The sequence below is a fragment of the Haliotis rufescens genome, unplaced genomic scaffold (assembly GCF_023055435.1).
Source record: "Haliotis rufescens isolate VD_foot unplaced genomic scaffold, xgHalRufe1.0.p SCAF_21, whole genome shotgun sequence".
Lineage (NCBI taxonomy): Eukaryota > Metazoa > Mollusca > Gastropoda > Lepetellida > Haliotidae > Haliotis > Haliotis rufescens.
The window spans coordinates 7,421,639-7,440,250 of record NW_025963902.1 but is presented as its reverse complement, the minus strand read 5'-3'; the positions used below and the strand labels follow the sequence as shown (position 1 = coordinate 7,440,250).

The 18,612-nt window shown below is 40.3% G+C and overlaps 2 protein-coding genes across 2 annotated transcripts in view; one reads left to right on the top strand and one right to left on the bottom strand.

Annotated features, from left to right (window-relative positions):
- Positions 1–4,072, bottom strand: part of LOC124111505 (protein phosphatase 1F-like) — a 70,767-nt gene extending 66,695 nt beyond the window's left edge. Inside the window, exon 1 of the mRNA XM_046471238.2 lies at positions 3,870–4,072. Coding sequence (XP_046327194.2) covers positions 3,870–4,057 — 188 coding nt within the window. The 5' untranslated portion in view covers positions 4,058–4,072. The remainder of the gene's footprint in view (positions 1–3,869) is intronic.
- Positions 4,073–4,118: 46 nt separating this feature from the next.
- Positions 4,119–17,764, top strand: LOC124111506 (DNA repair protein RAD51 homolog 3-like). Its single transcript, XM_046471239.2, has 8 exons — positions 4,119–4,391; positions 5,950–6,074; positions 8,392–8,644; positions 9,386–9,552; positions 13,626–13,759; positions 14,907–15,038; positions 16,771–16,962; positions 17,429–17,764. The coding sequence occupies exons 2-8, from the start codon at positions 5,951–5,953 to the stop codon at positions 17,528–17,530; spliced, it is 1,104 nt and encodes a 367-aa protein (XP_046327195.2). The 5' UTR covers positions 4,119–4,391; position 5,950; the 3' UTR covers positions 17,531–17,764.
- Positions 17,765–18,612: the final 848 nt, after the last annotated feature.

Here is an 18,612-nt window from a genome sequence, read left to right as displayed (position 1 = left end):
AACATCCAATATCAGGGATTATTTCCAGAAATATAGTTATCTTATTAAAAACATGTATCTACATAAAAAAGAAGTAAAATTCAAATGGAACCCACAACAATGCTTAATTTCAGGAGAGCAATATAGACTTTTAGTCCCAGACAAAAAGTTATCTTAATAAATATATATCTATATCTCTAGAATAAACAAAATAAACAAAATATAATCCGAATGGAGCCCAGAACAATGCTCTATTTTTAGTTTAGTTCCGGAATAAAGTTATTTTATTTAAAAAATATATCTACAAATAGATAGCAAAATCCAAATGGAGCCCCAAACAATGCTTAATTTAACATTAAGTCTCAGAATAATGGTATCTTATTTCCAGAACAATGCTTAATAAAAAAAAGTTAATTTAAAATTTTGCCCCAGAAATACAGTTGTCTTATCAAAGAGATATACTACAAAATAAAAATAAAATCCAAATGGAGGCCAGCAGAATCCTTGAGCTGAGGCAATCATTCTAGACTTGAGTTGGATTCAGTCTTTTAATTTATTCTCCTTGGGGTCAAAGCATGACATTCGGGGGGGGGGGGGGGGGGGGGGACCCAGGATGGCGCCATGTGGCATGCTTCCCTTGATTTCTAAGAATATTGTCCAGAAACCTGCATCCTATCATACATTGGGATTTTAATGTAAGACAATAAACCACTGATACTTTGAACTTGGATTGAATTTCTTTCAAGAATAGAAATGTCAGTTAAATGACACGTGTGAATCATAATTTCAATCAGCTTTAATGATTCAAACTGCCACAATAGACTCACAATGTAAAATATTTTATATTTTAGTCTAAATAGAGGTCACAATACTTGGCATCCAGACCAGTAAAACACTGTAATACTGTGTGTGAGTGAGTTGAGTTTAACACCGCTCTGAACAGTATTCCAGTCATATCACAGTGTGTCAGCTTGATGTTGGAGGAAAGCCAGAAGTGATGCAGGTCTTGATGCAGGTCTCACACGTTTACCACTTTGGGGAAACCCATGAGCATGGGTACGATGCTGACAAACCTAGAAACAATATCAGGACGAAACCAGGATTCAAACCCTCGATCATTATTAGGTTCCTGGCATGCCCAAGGGACACAACTCTGTACATTTAATAGTGGCACATTAGACGACTGGGCCATCCGTTCCCCTAACACAAACTGAACCTTATTTTCCTCCATGTACATGATGTAAGGAGAGACAGCCTTCCAAGGCTACAAGTCACCTCTATGCTGACAATTACATAGAGATAGGTCAGGCATTTAGCAGGGATTCTAAACTAAGTGCCCATGGCAGGCAAATTTGGAGAGAAAATTGTTATTTTGTTCAAAATTGAGTCCTTATTTTCTTAAATTCAGACGTATTTAACATTGTACTTTGAGATTGTATTCAAAGCAATAATACAAAACTAAGCATCAAAACCTCTTCATATTTTAAGGTCCTGGTGTCAGCGAAATACAGGCTACCTCTACAAAGCATAAAATTAGTCATATATTAACAATGAATTGGGGAAATTTTCGTTCCGATCTGCTACAGACTTGGGGCTGAGTATCGTCCTTTGAGCAGGCAAAGATAAATCTCTGTAGGTTTCTTCAAAAACATGGTTTTCAGGGCAAAAAAACTCAAATGGGGCAAAATCAGATTAACGCATTGAATCCTATTTCTTCTTTAGCCTGGTTAGTTTTTAGGCCCATGATAAGAAGAGGAGCACAAGATTATTTCAGTATGTTTATGAAATAACACACCTGTGAAAGCAATGCTCTCAGGCTCTAAAATCTATGCCAAGTAAACTTGTGTAAGTATCAAAATAACAAGATGGAATTAATCCAGATTCCAAGGCAATCAAATTCTCCAGTTGTAAATATTTTTCATACCAAACATTTTCCCACCAGAGTAAAAAAAATAATCTTTCTCTCTCCAGTCAATTTGATCCAAGCTATATAAAATCCTTAAGAAAGTAAAAATTACTTATTTTCAATATTTTTCAGTGTTATTATCCAGCAATTTTTTGCTTTTGAGAATTGGAAAACGCTGTAAAGATTTTGAGATGCTCCCTAATCCCACCATAAGACTCTATGGTGATTGGGTTAATTGGATTATCGAGATTGTTTGTATCATGGTGACAGTTGACTGACTTGGTTTGATCCGGGTTGTTTGGAGTAGTCGTGCATGACTGACATCGATGGCATCAACTGCCATGTATATTGGTTCCAGGCATCGCTTCCCAATAAACAAATTATCATTTGTGAATAAGGTTGATTAGAATCAGCGCCACTGGGTATAAGTAGGTTCCAGCCTTCACCGGTACCAAAATAGATGTTGTTTTCATGGCAATTCACAACCACAACGTGCACCTTATGTTTGCTCTTGAGTGGTTTTGTAATGAAATATACATGCTATATACACTAGGGAATATGAAACATACATGATTTTTTTATAGAGTTTATCCACCATACTCATCAAATAACAGTCACAAGCACTGGCTTGTACAAACAGTTTGGTTATGAAATATATACACTAAAAGCCCATGAGATATAAATGAAACGTACACGATAAACTCTGCACACAATATGATATGTACACGCTAGACACACAGGAATTTCGAAATTAACATGTGATAAATGGTAATCCAATTCATTCCAGTATCCTTTACAACCATTTAAGATAAGTCTATAGTAGTCAGTAAATGACATTTTCTAATCTCTTTTTCCAAATCTAAGCGATATACGCCTACGTGAAGGAATGAGTGATATTGATCTGTGATGATTCATTGACAAGGAAACATCATCGATGACTTGTCCTTTTCTGATAATACAATGGAACTTCTATTCAACTGCATCCAATGAAATCAATTCTGACTTTGTGCTGCAGAGGTAATATTAATTAAGCAATGTACAATTTTAAGAATTTGCACATAAAATCAATCGTATGTAATATAAGATTTTTTGAGTGAGTGAGTGAGTGAGTGTCGAAATATTGCACTGCATGATCTTTCACATTAGGTTTATGACAAAAACACCTTGACTTACATGGTAAATTTTGAACACTTAAGTGAAAATTCACATATATGAATGTCATGTTTCCTAAAAAGAATTGGGGGAATACGGATCTATTTTCAAGCACTTTGTCATAAATTGATGTTTAATAAGATATTGATACTACTAAAATGGGCATCTTAATATCATTTGTGATTGTTATAAACTCTTGGAATGTTATATTGTATAACATACTAAACATTGTTGCACTTTCTTCTAATGCATTGGTATTTGCATAATCTTTATGTGACATGACAATTTTGCATTTTTTCAAAATTGATATTTCCCTTCATGGACTTTAATCCATTAAATTATCTTCGTTTCCATGGCGATACACTGACGAAAATAAAGCTAACTGAATGTGTAATGACATGAGCTATCGCAGAAACATGAACATCTCATTCTCTAGACGTTTGACATTTCAAGAATATGAACCCAGATTGACATCGCACGCTCACCCTCACCTTTCCAATTCTGGTGATAAACAGCAATTTATTTCAGCCAAAACTTGCATGTCGCGTTTGTTTCATATATATCTATATCGGGTCCAAGAAAACTGGGCGCTTTTAGCACAGGTGGCTAAGTTATCTGACAAAGAAATTAACATTGACAACTGCACATTGACACTGTCACGCGAACTGTGAGTACCGTGTTCCCCACTCGGTCGCTCCCATGTCGTGGGATTTTCATCAGGATTTGTGAAATCAACATGTGTTTGCATTAATGTCACTGTCACACTGAAATATACACTTGTGCATTTTATCTCGGTACAGAGAATAAGAAAGAAATATCGGTCCATACTCACAACAGTGCAAGGTACTGCTGCGCCCAATACAAGCATTCTCCTTCGATTTCCGATGTCAACACAAAATCCCAAATCAGTCTTATTGGCGGGTCATCTTCATCAGTTACAGAAGTGTCTATTTCACTACAAAATTTATCCAGAAACTTCCTGAAAGAGGAGAGCAGTTCAGCTCGCGGGGACCCGTCCATCCCGTAAACAAGCACTGTCACACCATACTCGAAGAAAAGCTTATATGTGCACATAAAACAGTGACGTCACAGTGACAGACCGCGGCGCCATTTTCGAAACATGTGCGTGTTGGTGTTTGTAAACAGAGCATTTGTCGACGGCATATGACCAAGGAATTTGACGTCATGTTTGGTCATTATCAGCATAATAACTCGGTTTACCTGTAGTTTGATTAATTAGTCTGATTATTTAACTGTTTGGGTGTAATAGTGCACAGACGTGGTGACAATCAGTGCTGGGCGTTGACCTTGACAGCTGAGACTTTCGAGCACACAAATCGCTGAGCACCCGCAGGTAGGAAGCGTCATCAGAGTGTTCCAACATGGTAGATGTCATCCTCATATGTTTACATTAGAGTTGTGCGCTTTCCCGGCGCATTTGTTTTCCTGTTCGTCAGAGTCGCACTGTAGTCCGAAAATCAACCCTATATAATTATAAAGGGATAAAATCATTCATGACCCATTTTTGATATTACATATGTTTTTATTCAAATGTTACGTTATTCATATGATACAGTCCTAAGAGCAATCTCACTCTACAAGCCACCTTAGATTGAGATTGTTGTGTGATTACTTCACAATGTAGCTAATTGATTGCTTTGTGGCTTTAATTGCTTACACTGTGAAGCTAACTTCATGATTGCTATGTAATATTAATTACTACACAATGTAGCTAATTGATTGCTTTGTGGCTTTAATTGCTTACACTGTGAAGCTAACTGATTGCTATGTAATATTAATTACTACACAGGGTAGCTAATTGACCCAGGTAACACTTATATGACTGGTATCAATTTGAATGAACTTGTTAAGTAACACCGATAATCCCCCTTTTTGATTTATGATAATGAACCTGGGAATACCAATCTGTTTGTACATTACAAATACAAAGCAATACATGTTACATAAACATAACATTTTTAGAAAAGCCTTGAGGAATAAAGGATTATCTGTCCCAAGCTAATCTGAATTAATTTTGTGGATTCTGACTCTTGAGATTTTAGCAACTGGTCCAAACCCTGAGACTAGCAAAATATATTAGTCTTTTCAGCTAACAGCTTATGACAGGCCATATGTTATTTTAAGAGTAAAATCAATTGGAAAGGATGCTTAAGGACAAGACGGGGCTTGTGGACTCAAAAAGGTTTAGCCACAGACTCAGTACAGTGGGATTCCCACATGTTTTGAACTCAAGATAACTCAATATTTTTTCAATGTTCATGTGTTCACAAAGCATGGTCTTGTTGATTCTACTTCCAGAATCAAAAGATTCGTGTGACTTCTCCAACTTAAAACATGTTATGGTTGATTCATAATTTCTCTATCATTTTGTGTAATAATCTACAGTTGCGTCAGATTTACTTGTTTAAATTTTGTTCTGAATGGCCAGTGAGTCCCCGCTCAGAATCAACTGAACGGTGAGTGAGTTGGGTTTGACGCCGATTCCAACAGTATTTCAGTTATATCACAGCGTGTCAGTGTGGGAGGAAAGCCTGAAGTGATGCTGGCCTCAGATGTTTACCACTTCGGTGAAACCCACAAGCACAGGTATGGTGCTGACAAACCTAGGAAGACAATCAGGCCGAACCGGGATTCGACCTAATGATCATAGGTTTCTTGTGTGCCCAAGGGATGCAACTCTGCACCACCCAGCCCCTTTGTCCTTGGGAAGTAACTGCTGTTTTATGTCTGCTATGTGTTCGGCAAACCAGTGGTCGACTGCATGACAACACGCTACACCATCAGGGTATATTTGTGAGTGGTGTCACGATACGACGATACAATATTGTATATGATATTATACATTGATAGTGTGACGTCATCATAGTGTTTTTATGTATGTTGTTTCCCAGGATGCCGACTCCCCGTAGCCTGGGGACGTTCCCCATTAGCCCTGCAATGAAAGCCAAGCTCACATCAGCAGGCTTCCTGACTGTCCCCGATCTACAGGACCTAAAGCCATCCGAGCTCAGCAAGGGTAGGGAAGATCCTGTGAAGTGACACAGGGATTGATCTAAGTATGCTCAGACACCGATATATTCAGCTCCATGTCTGCATGTAGAAAATGTCCTTAGGCAGTGAGTGAGTTGGATTTAATGCTGATTCCAACAGTATTCCAGTTACCGTATTCGACATAATAAGCGCCCAGGGCGCTCTCAAAATTAGTAATAGGGGGCTCTTGATAGAATGTTATTTTGGTGAGAGAAAAAAAGAGTTGAAAGATAAATTTGGTGGTTTATGCTGACAGCCTGAAATGTTTATATACGACAGTTATATTTTTCAAGAATTTAATTGCGTATTATACACGAATAAATAAGTCTTTTGTACATTGATCAATCGGAAGGGGTGCTAATTGGGATTGTTCACCAGCAAATATATTTGTAAATATCACTGTGGGCGCTTATTAGAGCAGGGCGCTTACGGTATATCACGGCGTGTCAATGTGGGAGGAAAGCCCAAAGTGATGCAGGTCTCAGACGTTTATCACTTTGGTGGAACCCACCAGCACGGGGGTATGGTGCTGACAAACCTAGAAACATAATCAGGTCGAACCGGGATTCGACCTAGTGATCATAGGATTCTGGTGTGCCCAAGGGATGCAACTCTGCACCACCTGACCCCCCAGTCCTTGGGAAGTAACTGCAGTTATATGTCTGCTATATTCTGGGCAAACCAGTGTCCGCCTGCATGAGCAACACACCACACCATCAGGGTATATTTGTGAGTGGTGTAACAATACGACGATACAGTAATGTATGTGATACAATAGTTACAACCCCGATTCACGATACATAATATACATTACATTACAAATCAGATTCTTGTAAAAACATGAATAATTACAGATTTGATTAAATGAAACTGTTCAACAGCTTATGCGTATTCTTTCCCTGTTTGCTATAAATAGCATGACATTCACAGTGCACCCTAGCCTATATCCTTCTGCTCTACAATAACCCGTGAAGATCCGGGGTAGAATTGGTCTTCCGCAACCCATGCTTGTCGTAAAAGGCGACTAACAGGATCGGGTTGTCAGGCTCACTGACTTGGTTGATGCATGTCATCGTATCCCAATTGCGTGGATCGATACTCATGATGTCAATCACTGGACTGTCTGGTCCAGACTTGATTATTTACAGACCGCCATCATATGGCTGGAATATTGCTGAGTGCAGCATTAAACAACAAACAATCAATACAATATCCCTTCTTTTATCTCTGAAATTTCAAAACAATGAATATTTTTAAAACCAAGGAACAAATGTTCACTGTTCAGTAAGGGGCGGTTGGGTAGCCTTGTGGTTAAAGCGTTCGCTCGTTACGCCGAAGACCCGGGTTCGATTCCCTACATGGGTACAATGGGTGAAGCCCATTTCTGGTGTCCCCCGCTAAAAAGCGGCATAAAACCATACTCACTCACTCACTCACTCACTCACTCACTCACTCACTCACTCACTCACTCACTCACTCACTCACTCACTCACTCACTCACTCACTCACTGTTCAGTAGATTTCAGTTTTCAATTCAGTGAATATTCAGTGTTTGCACAGTAAGCCATATGCTCACACTTTACAATTTTTGTACTAAACATGATATCTATGATAGGAAGGCACATTTGGCTAATATTCTCTATATATCATGAATCAAGTTTTGGGTAGGTGTATTGTGCATCATATCGGCAGGTTTGTTATGCATTGATGCATCAAGTGAACCATCTTCTTGAGGCAAGAGAGTTAACTGACTATAAAAGTCCAGTTTTCCACCCTTGCCGAACTAGGCTGGTATTATGGAGCTACATTTTGGTTTGACTAACTGAGTCTATGCATAGTCCAATCAAAATCGCGCAACAGAATCAAAATCTGGTTCGTAAACTGCTGTGCCGATTTCGGTCGATAGCAGGATTTGCAAAGCATGTGCACCGCCAACTCGTTGTCAACAGATATTTTCCAAATCATGTCATGTTTTTAATCAAGGTGCTCACGTGATTTGATGCATTTCGCGATGTAAGACCCGTTTTATCACAATATAGATCTTGATTATCGATCAGATCGTCTTGAATGGGCGCTGCCATTTTGTTTGAAACAAATGCAAGTGATGGAATTGGATTGGTTCATAGGAGAGGCTCAGAAGGGACATAACTCATAATAACCACTGGTGGCGATACGATCGAGCCCAGGAATTCCAGCCTAGTTCGGCAAGGGTGGAAACTGGACTTTTAAAGTCAGTTAACTCGCTTGCCTTGGGAAGATGCAAGTGAACTTGACGCCGCACGTATAAAACGTTTTGTTTGTAGAGTTAGGCATCAGCACAGAAGCAGCACTGGAGGTCATCAAGACGGTGTTCCAGGAGGACGCGGTGGTGAGTGGCAGCAGGAGGACGTCGACGCCGAGATCAGTCACGGCGTTGGAGATGTTACAGCTGGAACAAAGTCTCCCCAACATCTTCACCTTCTCGGAGAAACTTGACGACATCCTTGGCGGAGGCGTGCCACTTGCCAAAATTACTGAGTTCTGTGGCGCTCCAGGAATTGGTAAAACCCAAGTTTGGTAAGTTGGGGAGGAAATGTGTCTGGATTGTATAAAGGCCCTCTATCTGGATTCCATTCTATGTTTGTTGCCATGGTAATTATGCAGACAATCCAATGATTGACATCATGAGCATAGATCAAGTTATTCGTCTCTTACAACAAGCATTGGTTGCTGAAGACCAATTCTAACCCTGATCTTCGCGAGGTTGTGCTAGGTTCATGGTTCCCTTTATTTGAGTACCAATGGAATGGTAAAAATTCCTTTGAAATCAGATCTGCTTACGTAAATACATTGTGACAATGTTTATGATAAATGTACTTTCACACAAGTTCTCTGTACAAACACATTGAACGTGATGACCATATGATCATGCTTATAATTTAAGAATCTTCCAAATGTATAGGTGGCACGGGTGGCCCAGTCATCTGAGGCGCCGCGATTCGCTGTGCAGAGTTACGTCCCTTGGGCACGCCAGAAACCTTTGATTGTGGGTTCGAATCCCGGTTCGCCCCGATTATGTTTCTAGGTTTGTCAGCACCATACCCATGCTCTTGGGTTTCACCGAAGTGGTAAACGTCTGAGACCTGCACCACTGCAGGCTTTCCTCTCACATTAAGCTGACACGCCGTGATATAACTGGAATACTGTTAAAAGCGGCGTTAAACCCAACTCACTCGCTCACTCCAAATGTATAATTTTTAGCATTATAAAAAGATCCATTGTTCTTTATTTCAAATACTGTGTGTCAATGGTTTGCAGTATGCAGCTCGGCATTGATGTCCAAATTCCTGAATGTTTCGGTGGCCTCGATGGAGAGACTGTCTATGTGGACACAGAGGGGAGTTTTATTGTTGAGCGTTTGGTGGACATTGCTTCTGCTACAGTTGAACATTGTAACAACATCGCACAGATGGATGGCTCAGTCGGTAGGTTGAACATTGTCACAATAGAGCCTGGGGGCATGGGTGGCCCAGTCGTCTAAGGCGCCGCGATTCGCTGTGCAGAGTTGCGTCCCTTCGGACGCGCCAGAAACCTATGATTGTGGGTTCGAATCCCGATTCGCCCTGATTGTGTTTCTAGGTTTGTCAGCACCATACCCGTGCTCGTGGGTTTCACCGAAGTGGTAAACGTCTGAGACCTGCATCACTTCGGGCTTTCCTCCCACATTAAGCTGACACGCCGCGATATAACTGTAATACTGTTAAAAGCGGCGTTAAACCCAACTCACACACACACAATAGCGCCTAGACTAATTCACGGCCACAGTGGTATAAACTCATTTCTACATCTTAATTACAGTGACCAGTGAATAATAATTCTAAAGAAACAATACATTTCAAAATTCATAATTATGTAGAAAATTTAGTTATTTTTGTTATGTTTTGATTTGTTTCATAAAATTTATTATAAAATCACAGTGATAACACTCAATTGACAGACCTGACAGAGTTATCTCCCTTTGGAGCTGATTTGCAAGTAAACGTTTTTGAGATGTACATTAGCAGTATTACAGGTCAACACTTAACCAGTGCCAGTTAGAAATTGTGCCTTTGTGATAGAATTCAGAATTAAAATAAAATCACTTTGATTTAAACTTAAAATACCTTGCAGAGCTACAGTTAAGCAGTGTATTGCGTAAAATCCCCCCCACCCCCACCCCCCCCCCAATAAAAATATTCAAAACCCTATTACTTTCAATAACTTGTGTACAGAAATGCATGCATTAATGAAACACTTAAATGCATAAAAACTGCTCGCGTAAATACCCAATGAATCTTTTTCAGCATGCATGCAAAGGAGCTAATTTAGGAAACACTATTACGAGCTGATTTACTTTCCGAGTCAAGCCTATATATTTAGAACAGTTCAATACATCTAAAACATTATTTCATTTTTATATAATCTTAAAATGTTCAATAATTTTGGGAAAAACCCAATAGACTGATGAAAACATGAGTGAAAAGATATTGGTTACCCAATGAAAAATGTAATAACCCAATTAATTTATACGCGTATACTCGTGTGTTACATGCACCCTTAATTATGGGCAATTTAATTCTGGAAAAATTTATCTGTCGTACATGAACATTTCAGGCTGTCAGCATAAACCACTTAATTTATCTTTCAACTCTATTTTTTTCACAAAATAATATTCTAATAACAGCCCCCTATTCCTTATTTTGAGAGCGCCCTGGGCGCTTTTAACGTCGAATACGGCAGAGACCATATATCGGTATATGGTCTCTGAATACGGTAACCAATTTAACTTTGCTCCTTAACATCCATAGAAGTACCCTGTGGTTCACACTCTGAAGATTCAATAGTGATTGGGTAAATTAATAGTAAACATATACTGAATACAAATGGTTAGGGATCGTGACTATGTGAAGGGATATTTTTTATAAAATTGTGCTTAGTCTTCACAACATAAATATCAACAAAAATATTCATGATCTCTGACATTTTTTGTTTAGTATATTCAACACTATAACTCACTCACTTTCTGATATAGTTTCAACAAAATTAAACATTACTAAACCAAAATTGCCATATAATTGCCCCCAATTTACAAAAAGGGTGCACTTGCATTATGAGAAAGTTGCGAGACTCTTGATGATCCGGGGTAGAATAGGTCTTCAGCAACCCATGCTTGCTGTAAAAGGCGACCATGCTTCTCGTAAGAGGCGACTAACGGGATCGGGTGGTCAGCCTCGCTGACTTGGTTGATACATGTAATCGCATTTTACAATTGCGTGGATCGATGCTCATGATATAATCACTGGATTGTCTGGTCCAGGCTCGATTATTTACAGACCGCTGTCATATGGCTGGAATATTGCTGAGTGGGGCATCAAACAACAAACAATCAATACAATATCCCATCTTTAATCTCTGAAATTTCAAAACAATGAATATTTTTAAAACCAAGGAACAAATGTTAACTGTTCAATACAAACTTGAATTTTGAGAAAGTTGAAGTGGTGATGAACTTACAACATTAAATCATGAGGGACAGATACTTCCTACTGAGTTGTGAGTAGGTTATTCTTAATATTCACTCATGGTCTCTCTCTTTTCTGAGAAAAATGTGGGTTTCCTGATCAGTGTTTGAAATAATTTTGAAACCCAGCAAAACAGTCAGGCAGGTGTCCCATAAGTGTTGCCTGCCCATATTAAAAGTTACCTGCCCACATTCAGACATTGTTAATATTGAAAAATCGCAAAATATAAGAGACAAATCACGTCTTGATTCAGTTGAAATAAAGTAAAAAGTCACTTGAGAATCTACAAGGAATTACAGTGATCCCTCGAAATACCACTGTCATCGGGGTACAAGACACCGACCCTGCGTTCTCGGAAAGAGCGTTGTACAGATATTCATTGCTGAGGTTCACATTACATAATGATGGTAGTGAATGGAACAGTGGCGCAATTATTTCACAGTGGCATGGGACATGTAGATCTATATAACACTGATCGTGGACGATGATTCAAAATTCAAATTCAAATGTATAATTAAACTGAATTGTAAGTAGTCTTAACATGATCTGCCAGACAGTCAGACAGGTGGAGGAAAGTTTCTTGCAGCCCGACAGAAAAGTTACCAGTCACGGGCAGGTGGGCAGGCAGTTATTTCAGACACTATTCTTGATCTTAGATGGTGATGACAGCTCAGTTACTCTGTTGTCAGAACGACGTCACATAACATGACCACTGGATGATGTGATCTTCCGTTATTTGCAACAATACGTTCACATGACGTCACGTTGATGTGGGCCTCTTTGATACGACCGCCTCCATGGTCTAATGGTAGAGCGTCCGCCCGGATCCCTCGAAATACCGCTGTCATCGGGGTCCAAGAAACCAACCCCGCGTTCTCGGAAAGAGCGTTGTACAGATATTCATTGCTGAGGTTCACATTACATAATGATGGTAGTGAATGGAACAGTGGCGCAATTATTTCACAGTGGCATGGGACATGTAGATCTATGTAAAACTGATCGTGGACGATGATTCAAAATTCAAATTCAAATGTGTAATTAAACTGAATTGTAAGTAGTCTTAACATGATCTGCCAGACAGTCGGGCAGGTGGAGGAAAGTTTCTAGCAGCCCGACAGAAAAGTTACCAGTCACGGGCAGGTGGGCAGGCAGTTATTTCAGACACTATAATTCTTGATCTTAGATGGAGATGACAGCTCAGTTACTCTGTTGTCCAGAGCTCCAGATAAGCTTTTGGTGATGTGGGTATTTTACCCATGCATTTTAAAATCATTGGGTATCAGTAATTCTATCTGGGTATTCAAATTTCTGTTACCCACTAGTTTTTACACATGTGGGTATTTAAGTTATATATTTATAAACACAATTCACCTAGTCCCTGCAAACTGGTGTCGTGTGGGTTCGAGAGCTTTATAGGACTCAAAAATACCACGATACTTCCAAAAGAAAGTGTGATGGCAAATGATCATGATGTAACTGTCATCGTGGAGTTTGGCAAAGTTGACGGAATGCCCATTTATAATTTCAAAATAAGTTGCTGATTTGCTAATCGAATACGCAGGGTTACTTCACAATATTTTGATGATACGCACAAGTTTTATTTTTGCAGCGTATCTGTAATGTTTGTTGCGTATTTGATACGCTTGGATTTCATTTTACTGTGTATTTCTGCATTTCTGATGCTTATTTTACGCAGATACGCAGCTTATCTGGAGCTCTGGTTGTCAGAACGACGTCACATAACATGACCACTGGATGATGTGATCTTCAGTTATTTGCACCAATACGTTCACATGACGTCACGTTGATGTGGGCCTCTTCGATACCTTGAAATCATTGGAACATTTGTTGTTCTATTCAGTGAGAATTACTGAATATAATTCCACCTGTATACATGCCCTTATATGGTAATAAAACTGAGAAATCCACCCCAACACAATCATTGCAATTGTCAGTGGTTGTTTACTAATCACTCTGATGAAAAATATTTTTTCCAGATGTGAAAGAGGCTGCCAACAACTTTAATCTAGAAAAACTGTTATCAGGGATCCACTATTTCCGTTGCCATGACTACATAGAGCTTTTGTCAACTGTACACCTGTTGCCCAAATTTGTATCTGAGCATAAAAAGGTAAGAATTCAGACATTCGATCAATAAAAAGCCCTATTGTAGCAGGGGTCATGTGGACAAGGTGTCTGACCTCTGATCAGAAGGTCCGTGTTTAGAATCCCATCACGGGAATCAGAAATGTTATGGCCGCTACATTGACGCCCAATGTGGGGCTGAGCACATTCATATTAAATTTGAGCAAAATAAGTCTCAGTACTCTACTATATGGCCAGGGACGTGCCTTCAGTTGACGGGAGAGTATGTAGCAGGGCGTGGAGTCATCCCACAGATGACATCCTTACCTTGTCAGCTTGCTGACAGGGTTAACCTCTTTGGTCATGTTGACAAGGCGTCCAACCTCGAATCAGAGGGTCCGTGGTTCGAATCCCATCATGAGATTTGAAAATTTTATGGACGCTACACTATATTTGGCAACCCAATTCTAATATGCATACACCAACTGTTACAATTTGGGCGGAATAATTCAGATATATTCCGGTGCGGATTCCGGGTAAGAATTGGTTTCTAGCACAATGCTGGTTGTAAGAGGTGATGTTAGGGATTGGGTGATCATGCTCTGTCACTTGGTTGATCATTAGGATTGTTGCTCATAATATCAATCACTGGGTTATTTTGATGGCTGTCATAATGCTGGGATATTGCTGAGTGTGACGTTAAACAACAAACATGCACAGGCACACTCAAACACAAACACAAACACACACACACAAAGAATTTCTCGATGCTTCACCAGTGCGAACTTTAGTTCAGTTAAGTCCCCTACAGTCAATCATGCTTAACCTATTTCTAAATTCAGCCCCTTATTATCCCAAATATTTCCAATGGCCTCAAGTCAGTGTGTGCGTATCTGTATTTGACACCCATGATGTCTGATGTTAGTTTGTTTGTTTGTTGTTTAACACTGCACTCATCAATATTCCAGCTATATGACGGCGGTCTGTAAATTATCGAGTCTGGACCAGACAATCCAGTGATTGACATCATGAGCGAACCTGACCACCCGATTTTGTTAGTCGCCTCTTACGACAAGCATAACCACCTCTTATATGTTGGAGCAGTCCTTCCCAATCATTTACAAACTCGACCATCCCTTAAATGATAAATTAAAAATATATATCTTAATATTGATTGCCCTTCGTTTGAGCAGGTGAAGCTTGTCATCGTGGACAGTATAGCCTTCCACTTCCGCCACGACTTTGACGACATGTCGCTGCGAACCCGACTCCTGACATCCATGGCCCAGAGCTTCATCAGACTGGCAACAGAACACAAACTAGCTGTAAGTCAATGCACTGCTACAAGGGAATAAGGGCGGTCGGGTAGCCTAGTGGTTAAAGCGTTCGCATGTAACGCGGAAGACCCGGGTTCAATTCCCGACATGGGTACGATGTGTGAAGCCCATTTCTGGTGTCCCCCGCCATGATATTGCTGGAATATTGCTAAAAGCAGCGTAAAACCATACTCACTCACTCACTACAAGTGAATATTATTAAAGGATAAAGTTTTGTGCATAAATCTGTTGCTTCCTTATAAGGACCCAAGTTGATCAATCCAATCTAATCCAAATATGTTACCTGAGTCTCTAATTTCATAAAAAAATAACATAATGAATTTCGTTAGAATTTTTTTGTTTTGTCACCGATTCAAGTGTCCTGGTTGTTGAGGCAATTGCTTGATTAATGGGAGAACCGAGTTCAATCTCATTAAACATCTTAAGTCTCATTATGGGTAATCTGACCAATCAGAGTGTTGCTTACTAGATCGGGAAAGTGACAGTCTGAATGTGTTTTCTAATCATGCAACCTCAAGAAGGTTAACACAGGGTATTCTGTACGACAGTTACGCCTGTGCAACTGATTCCTTCAAAATCTCTATCTTCATTGGGATAAACATTTGAAACAACTGAATAGCTCATGGGAAGTTTGGACACACACACTTGTCCATCTATTATACATTCCAGAATTGTCTTTTGTTCACTTTTCAAATTTTGAATTGATATTTTACAAAGTGTAGTCTGGAATGGAAGTCGCCACTTTGAAACTAGTGCCATAAAGCTTTAGAAAGCTGCTTTCTAAATGGCTAATGTCGACATCTTGGTCATTTCATTGGTCGGTCAAAGTTTGTCAAACATTGTTGTGACGTGACCTGTAAATGTAATGGGATGTCCTCAGAGTGAGTGAATGAGTTGGGTTTAACGCCACTTGTAACAGTATTCCAGTTATATCACAGCGTGTCAGCTTAATGTGGGAGGAAAGCCAGAAGTGATACAGGTCTCAGACGTTTACCACTTCGGTGAAACCCACGAGCATGGGTATGGTGCTGACAAACCTAGAAACATAATCGGGGCAAAACCGGGATTCGAACCCACAATCATAGGTTTCTGGCATGCCCAAGGGACGCAACTCTGCACAGCGAATCGTGGCGCCTTAAACGACTGGGCCCCCAGATGTCCTCAGATCCTTGTGTAGTGGTATCAAGTACTAAGATCTGAATTTAATGAGGCTGACCCCAAGTTAGAATTCACACATCATTTGAGATACGTTCTGCTCACTGACTCCATTTTCCTTTCCACAGTCATATTTTCAGATTCCATCCTATCTTATACTGAGAAATGTTACCTTTTGATTTCCCACATGGGTACAATATGTGAAGCCCATTTCTGGTGTCCCCTGCTGTGATAGTGCTGGAATATTGTTAAAATCGGCGTAAAACCATACTCACTAACTCACACGGGCATGAGGGGCCAAGTTTTCTCAGGCACCAAAATTTGCTGTACAGAGTTGTGTCCCTTAGGCATGCAAGGATCCTGTAATTTTTTTTTGATTTCCAGATTTGCCCAGATAATGTTTCTAGGTTTGGCGGCACCATACTTGTGATCGTGGGTGTCACTAAAATGGTAAATGTCTAAGACCTGCATCACTTCAGACTTTCCTCCCACATGAAGCTGATACACAGTGGTATAACTGAATACTGTTCTAACCAGCTTTAAACCCAACTCACTCGTGTTACAGGTGGTGCTTACCAACCAGATGACCACCAAGATGGGTGGGGGAGGAGGGTCCCACCTAATCCCTGCCCTAGGGGAGAGCTGGGGCCACGCCAGCACCATAAGGGTGGTGTTGTACTGGGAGGGCAACAACAGATACGCCCTGCTCTACAAGTCGCCCTCGAAGAAGGAAGCAGTGGTGCCATTCCAGATTACAGTAAGTTAACAATTGCTGATCATATATGCACCTATGAAGTGTCTTATTTGTCTTATATGGTCACCCCCGCTATAATGTGTATCTCGGGGTTCATGGATGATCCCCCACGTTACTCCTGATGTGGAATGTTGGCCAAGAAATATATAATTTCTTGGTCATAGTGCGGACTTTAGTATAATTGCTATTTTGAGTATATTGTATCCGGTTACAAACTCTGTCGTATCGCCTCAGGTGAATGAACAAGTGCCGACAAACTTTGTCATTACCTCCACCCTGTATATATACTTGTCGACCATACTCTGCACATCACTTGTTTGATAATGGTGTTAGAACCTACACCGAAACGTCGCTCCTAATTGTAATAAAGAAGTTGTTCATCCACATATCTTATCCTTACTCATTATTCTGTCCAAAATTATGTGTGGCATGTCTTCCATTCATCTAGAGTGGTCCCCCTTTGTTTCAGATGGGTGGTATACGAGATGTGCAGAGTGAAGCTACTGATCAGGGTGTCATAGAGCCAGCAGAGGGAGGAGAGAACCCACCCAAACGGCAGAGAGTCTCATGATTCTTTCACTTTGTGAATGGTGTGTGACCTGAGATGTAGGATTGCATGACCAGACTTACTGCAGTGGATCCCTGGGCAGAATAGGTCCGAAGTATCCTAGGGGCAGTCTGGAAGCCTAGTGGTTAAAGTGTTCGCTGGTCATGCCGAAGACCCGGGTTTGATTCCCGACATGGGTACAATGTGTGAAGCCCATTTGTGGTGTCCCCCTCCAGTGATATTGCTGGAATATTGCTAAAAGCGGCATGAAACCTCACTCACTCACCTCACTCACTCACTCCCTCCCTCCCTCACTCACTCACTCACTCACTCACTCACTCACTGTGATCTGGATGATCATGTGCCATTGTAGCTCTTGCTGTCATCCACTAGTTGGTTAAGCCAAGTGGTTAAAGCGTTCGCTTGTCATGCCAAAGACCCGGGTTCGATTCCCCACATGGGAGCAATGTATGAAGCCCACTTTTGGTGTCCCCGCTGGAATATTGCTAAATATTGCAGCGTAAAACAATACTCACTCACTCCAGTCATACATGATACTGATATACCTGGAATATTGTGGGATAAAAATATTCACTCCCCCTATGATCTACGTCGCTTCACTCAGTACAACGATTAAGCCTTCCCGTGAAGATTCCGGGGTAGAATAGGTCTTCAGCATCCCATGCTTGCCGTAAAAGGCGACTATGCTTGTCGTAAAAGGCAACTAACGGGATGGGGTGGTCAGGCTTGCTGACTTGGTTGATCCATGTCATCGATCCCAATTGCGTGGATCGATGCTCAATTATTTACAGACCGCCGTCATATAGCTAGAATATCGCGAAGTGTGGCGTAAAATAACAAACAAACCAAACCAAACCAAACCAAAGATTAAGCGCTTGCCCAAAGCAATGTGTTACATGGGAAATGCATTCAGGCAAGAAACATATATTTATTTTTAGTTGTTTTCATGTTATGACCATTTAGGCAAGTTGCTTGTTGTAATTCCTGTGCATGAGAAATAACAATCATGTCATTGTTAATTAATGTGATTGTCTATGAGTATCTTCCCGGGGCAAGAGCATCCACTAGCCTTTTTATCAAAGTCT

Bases quoted from the DNA above. Each gene is read 5' to 3' on its own strand.
- LOC124111506 (XM_046471239.2), top strand. From the start codon at position 5,951: ATGCCGACTCCCCGTAGCCTGGGGACGTTCCCCATTAGCCCTGCAATG. The intron at 9,553-13,625 runs GTAGGTTGAACA...TATTTTTTCCAG, and splicing joins ACAGATGGATGGCTCAGTCG to ATGTGAAAGAGGCTGCCAAC. The intron at 13,760-14,906 runs GTAAGAATTCAG...TCGTTTGAGCAG, and splicing joins TTGTATCTGAGCATAAAAAG to GTGAAGCTTGTCATCGTGGA.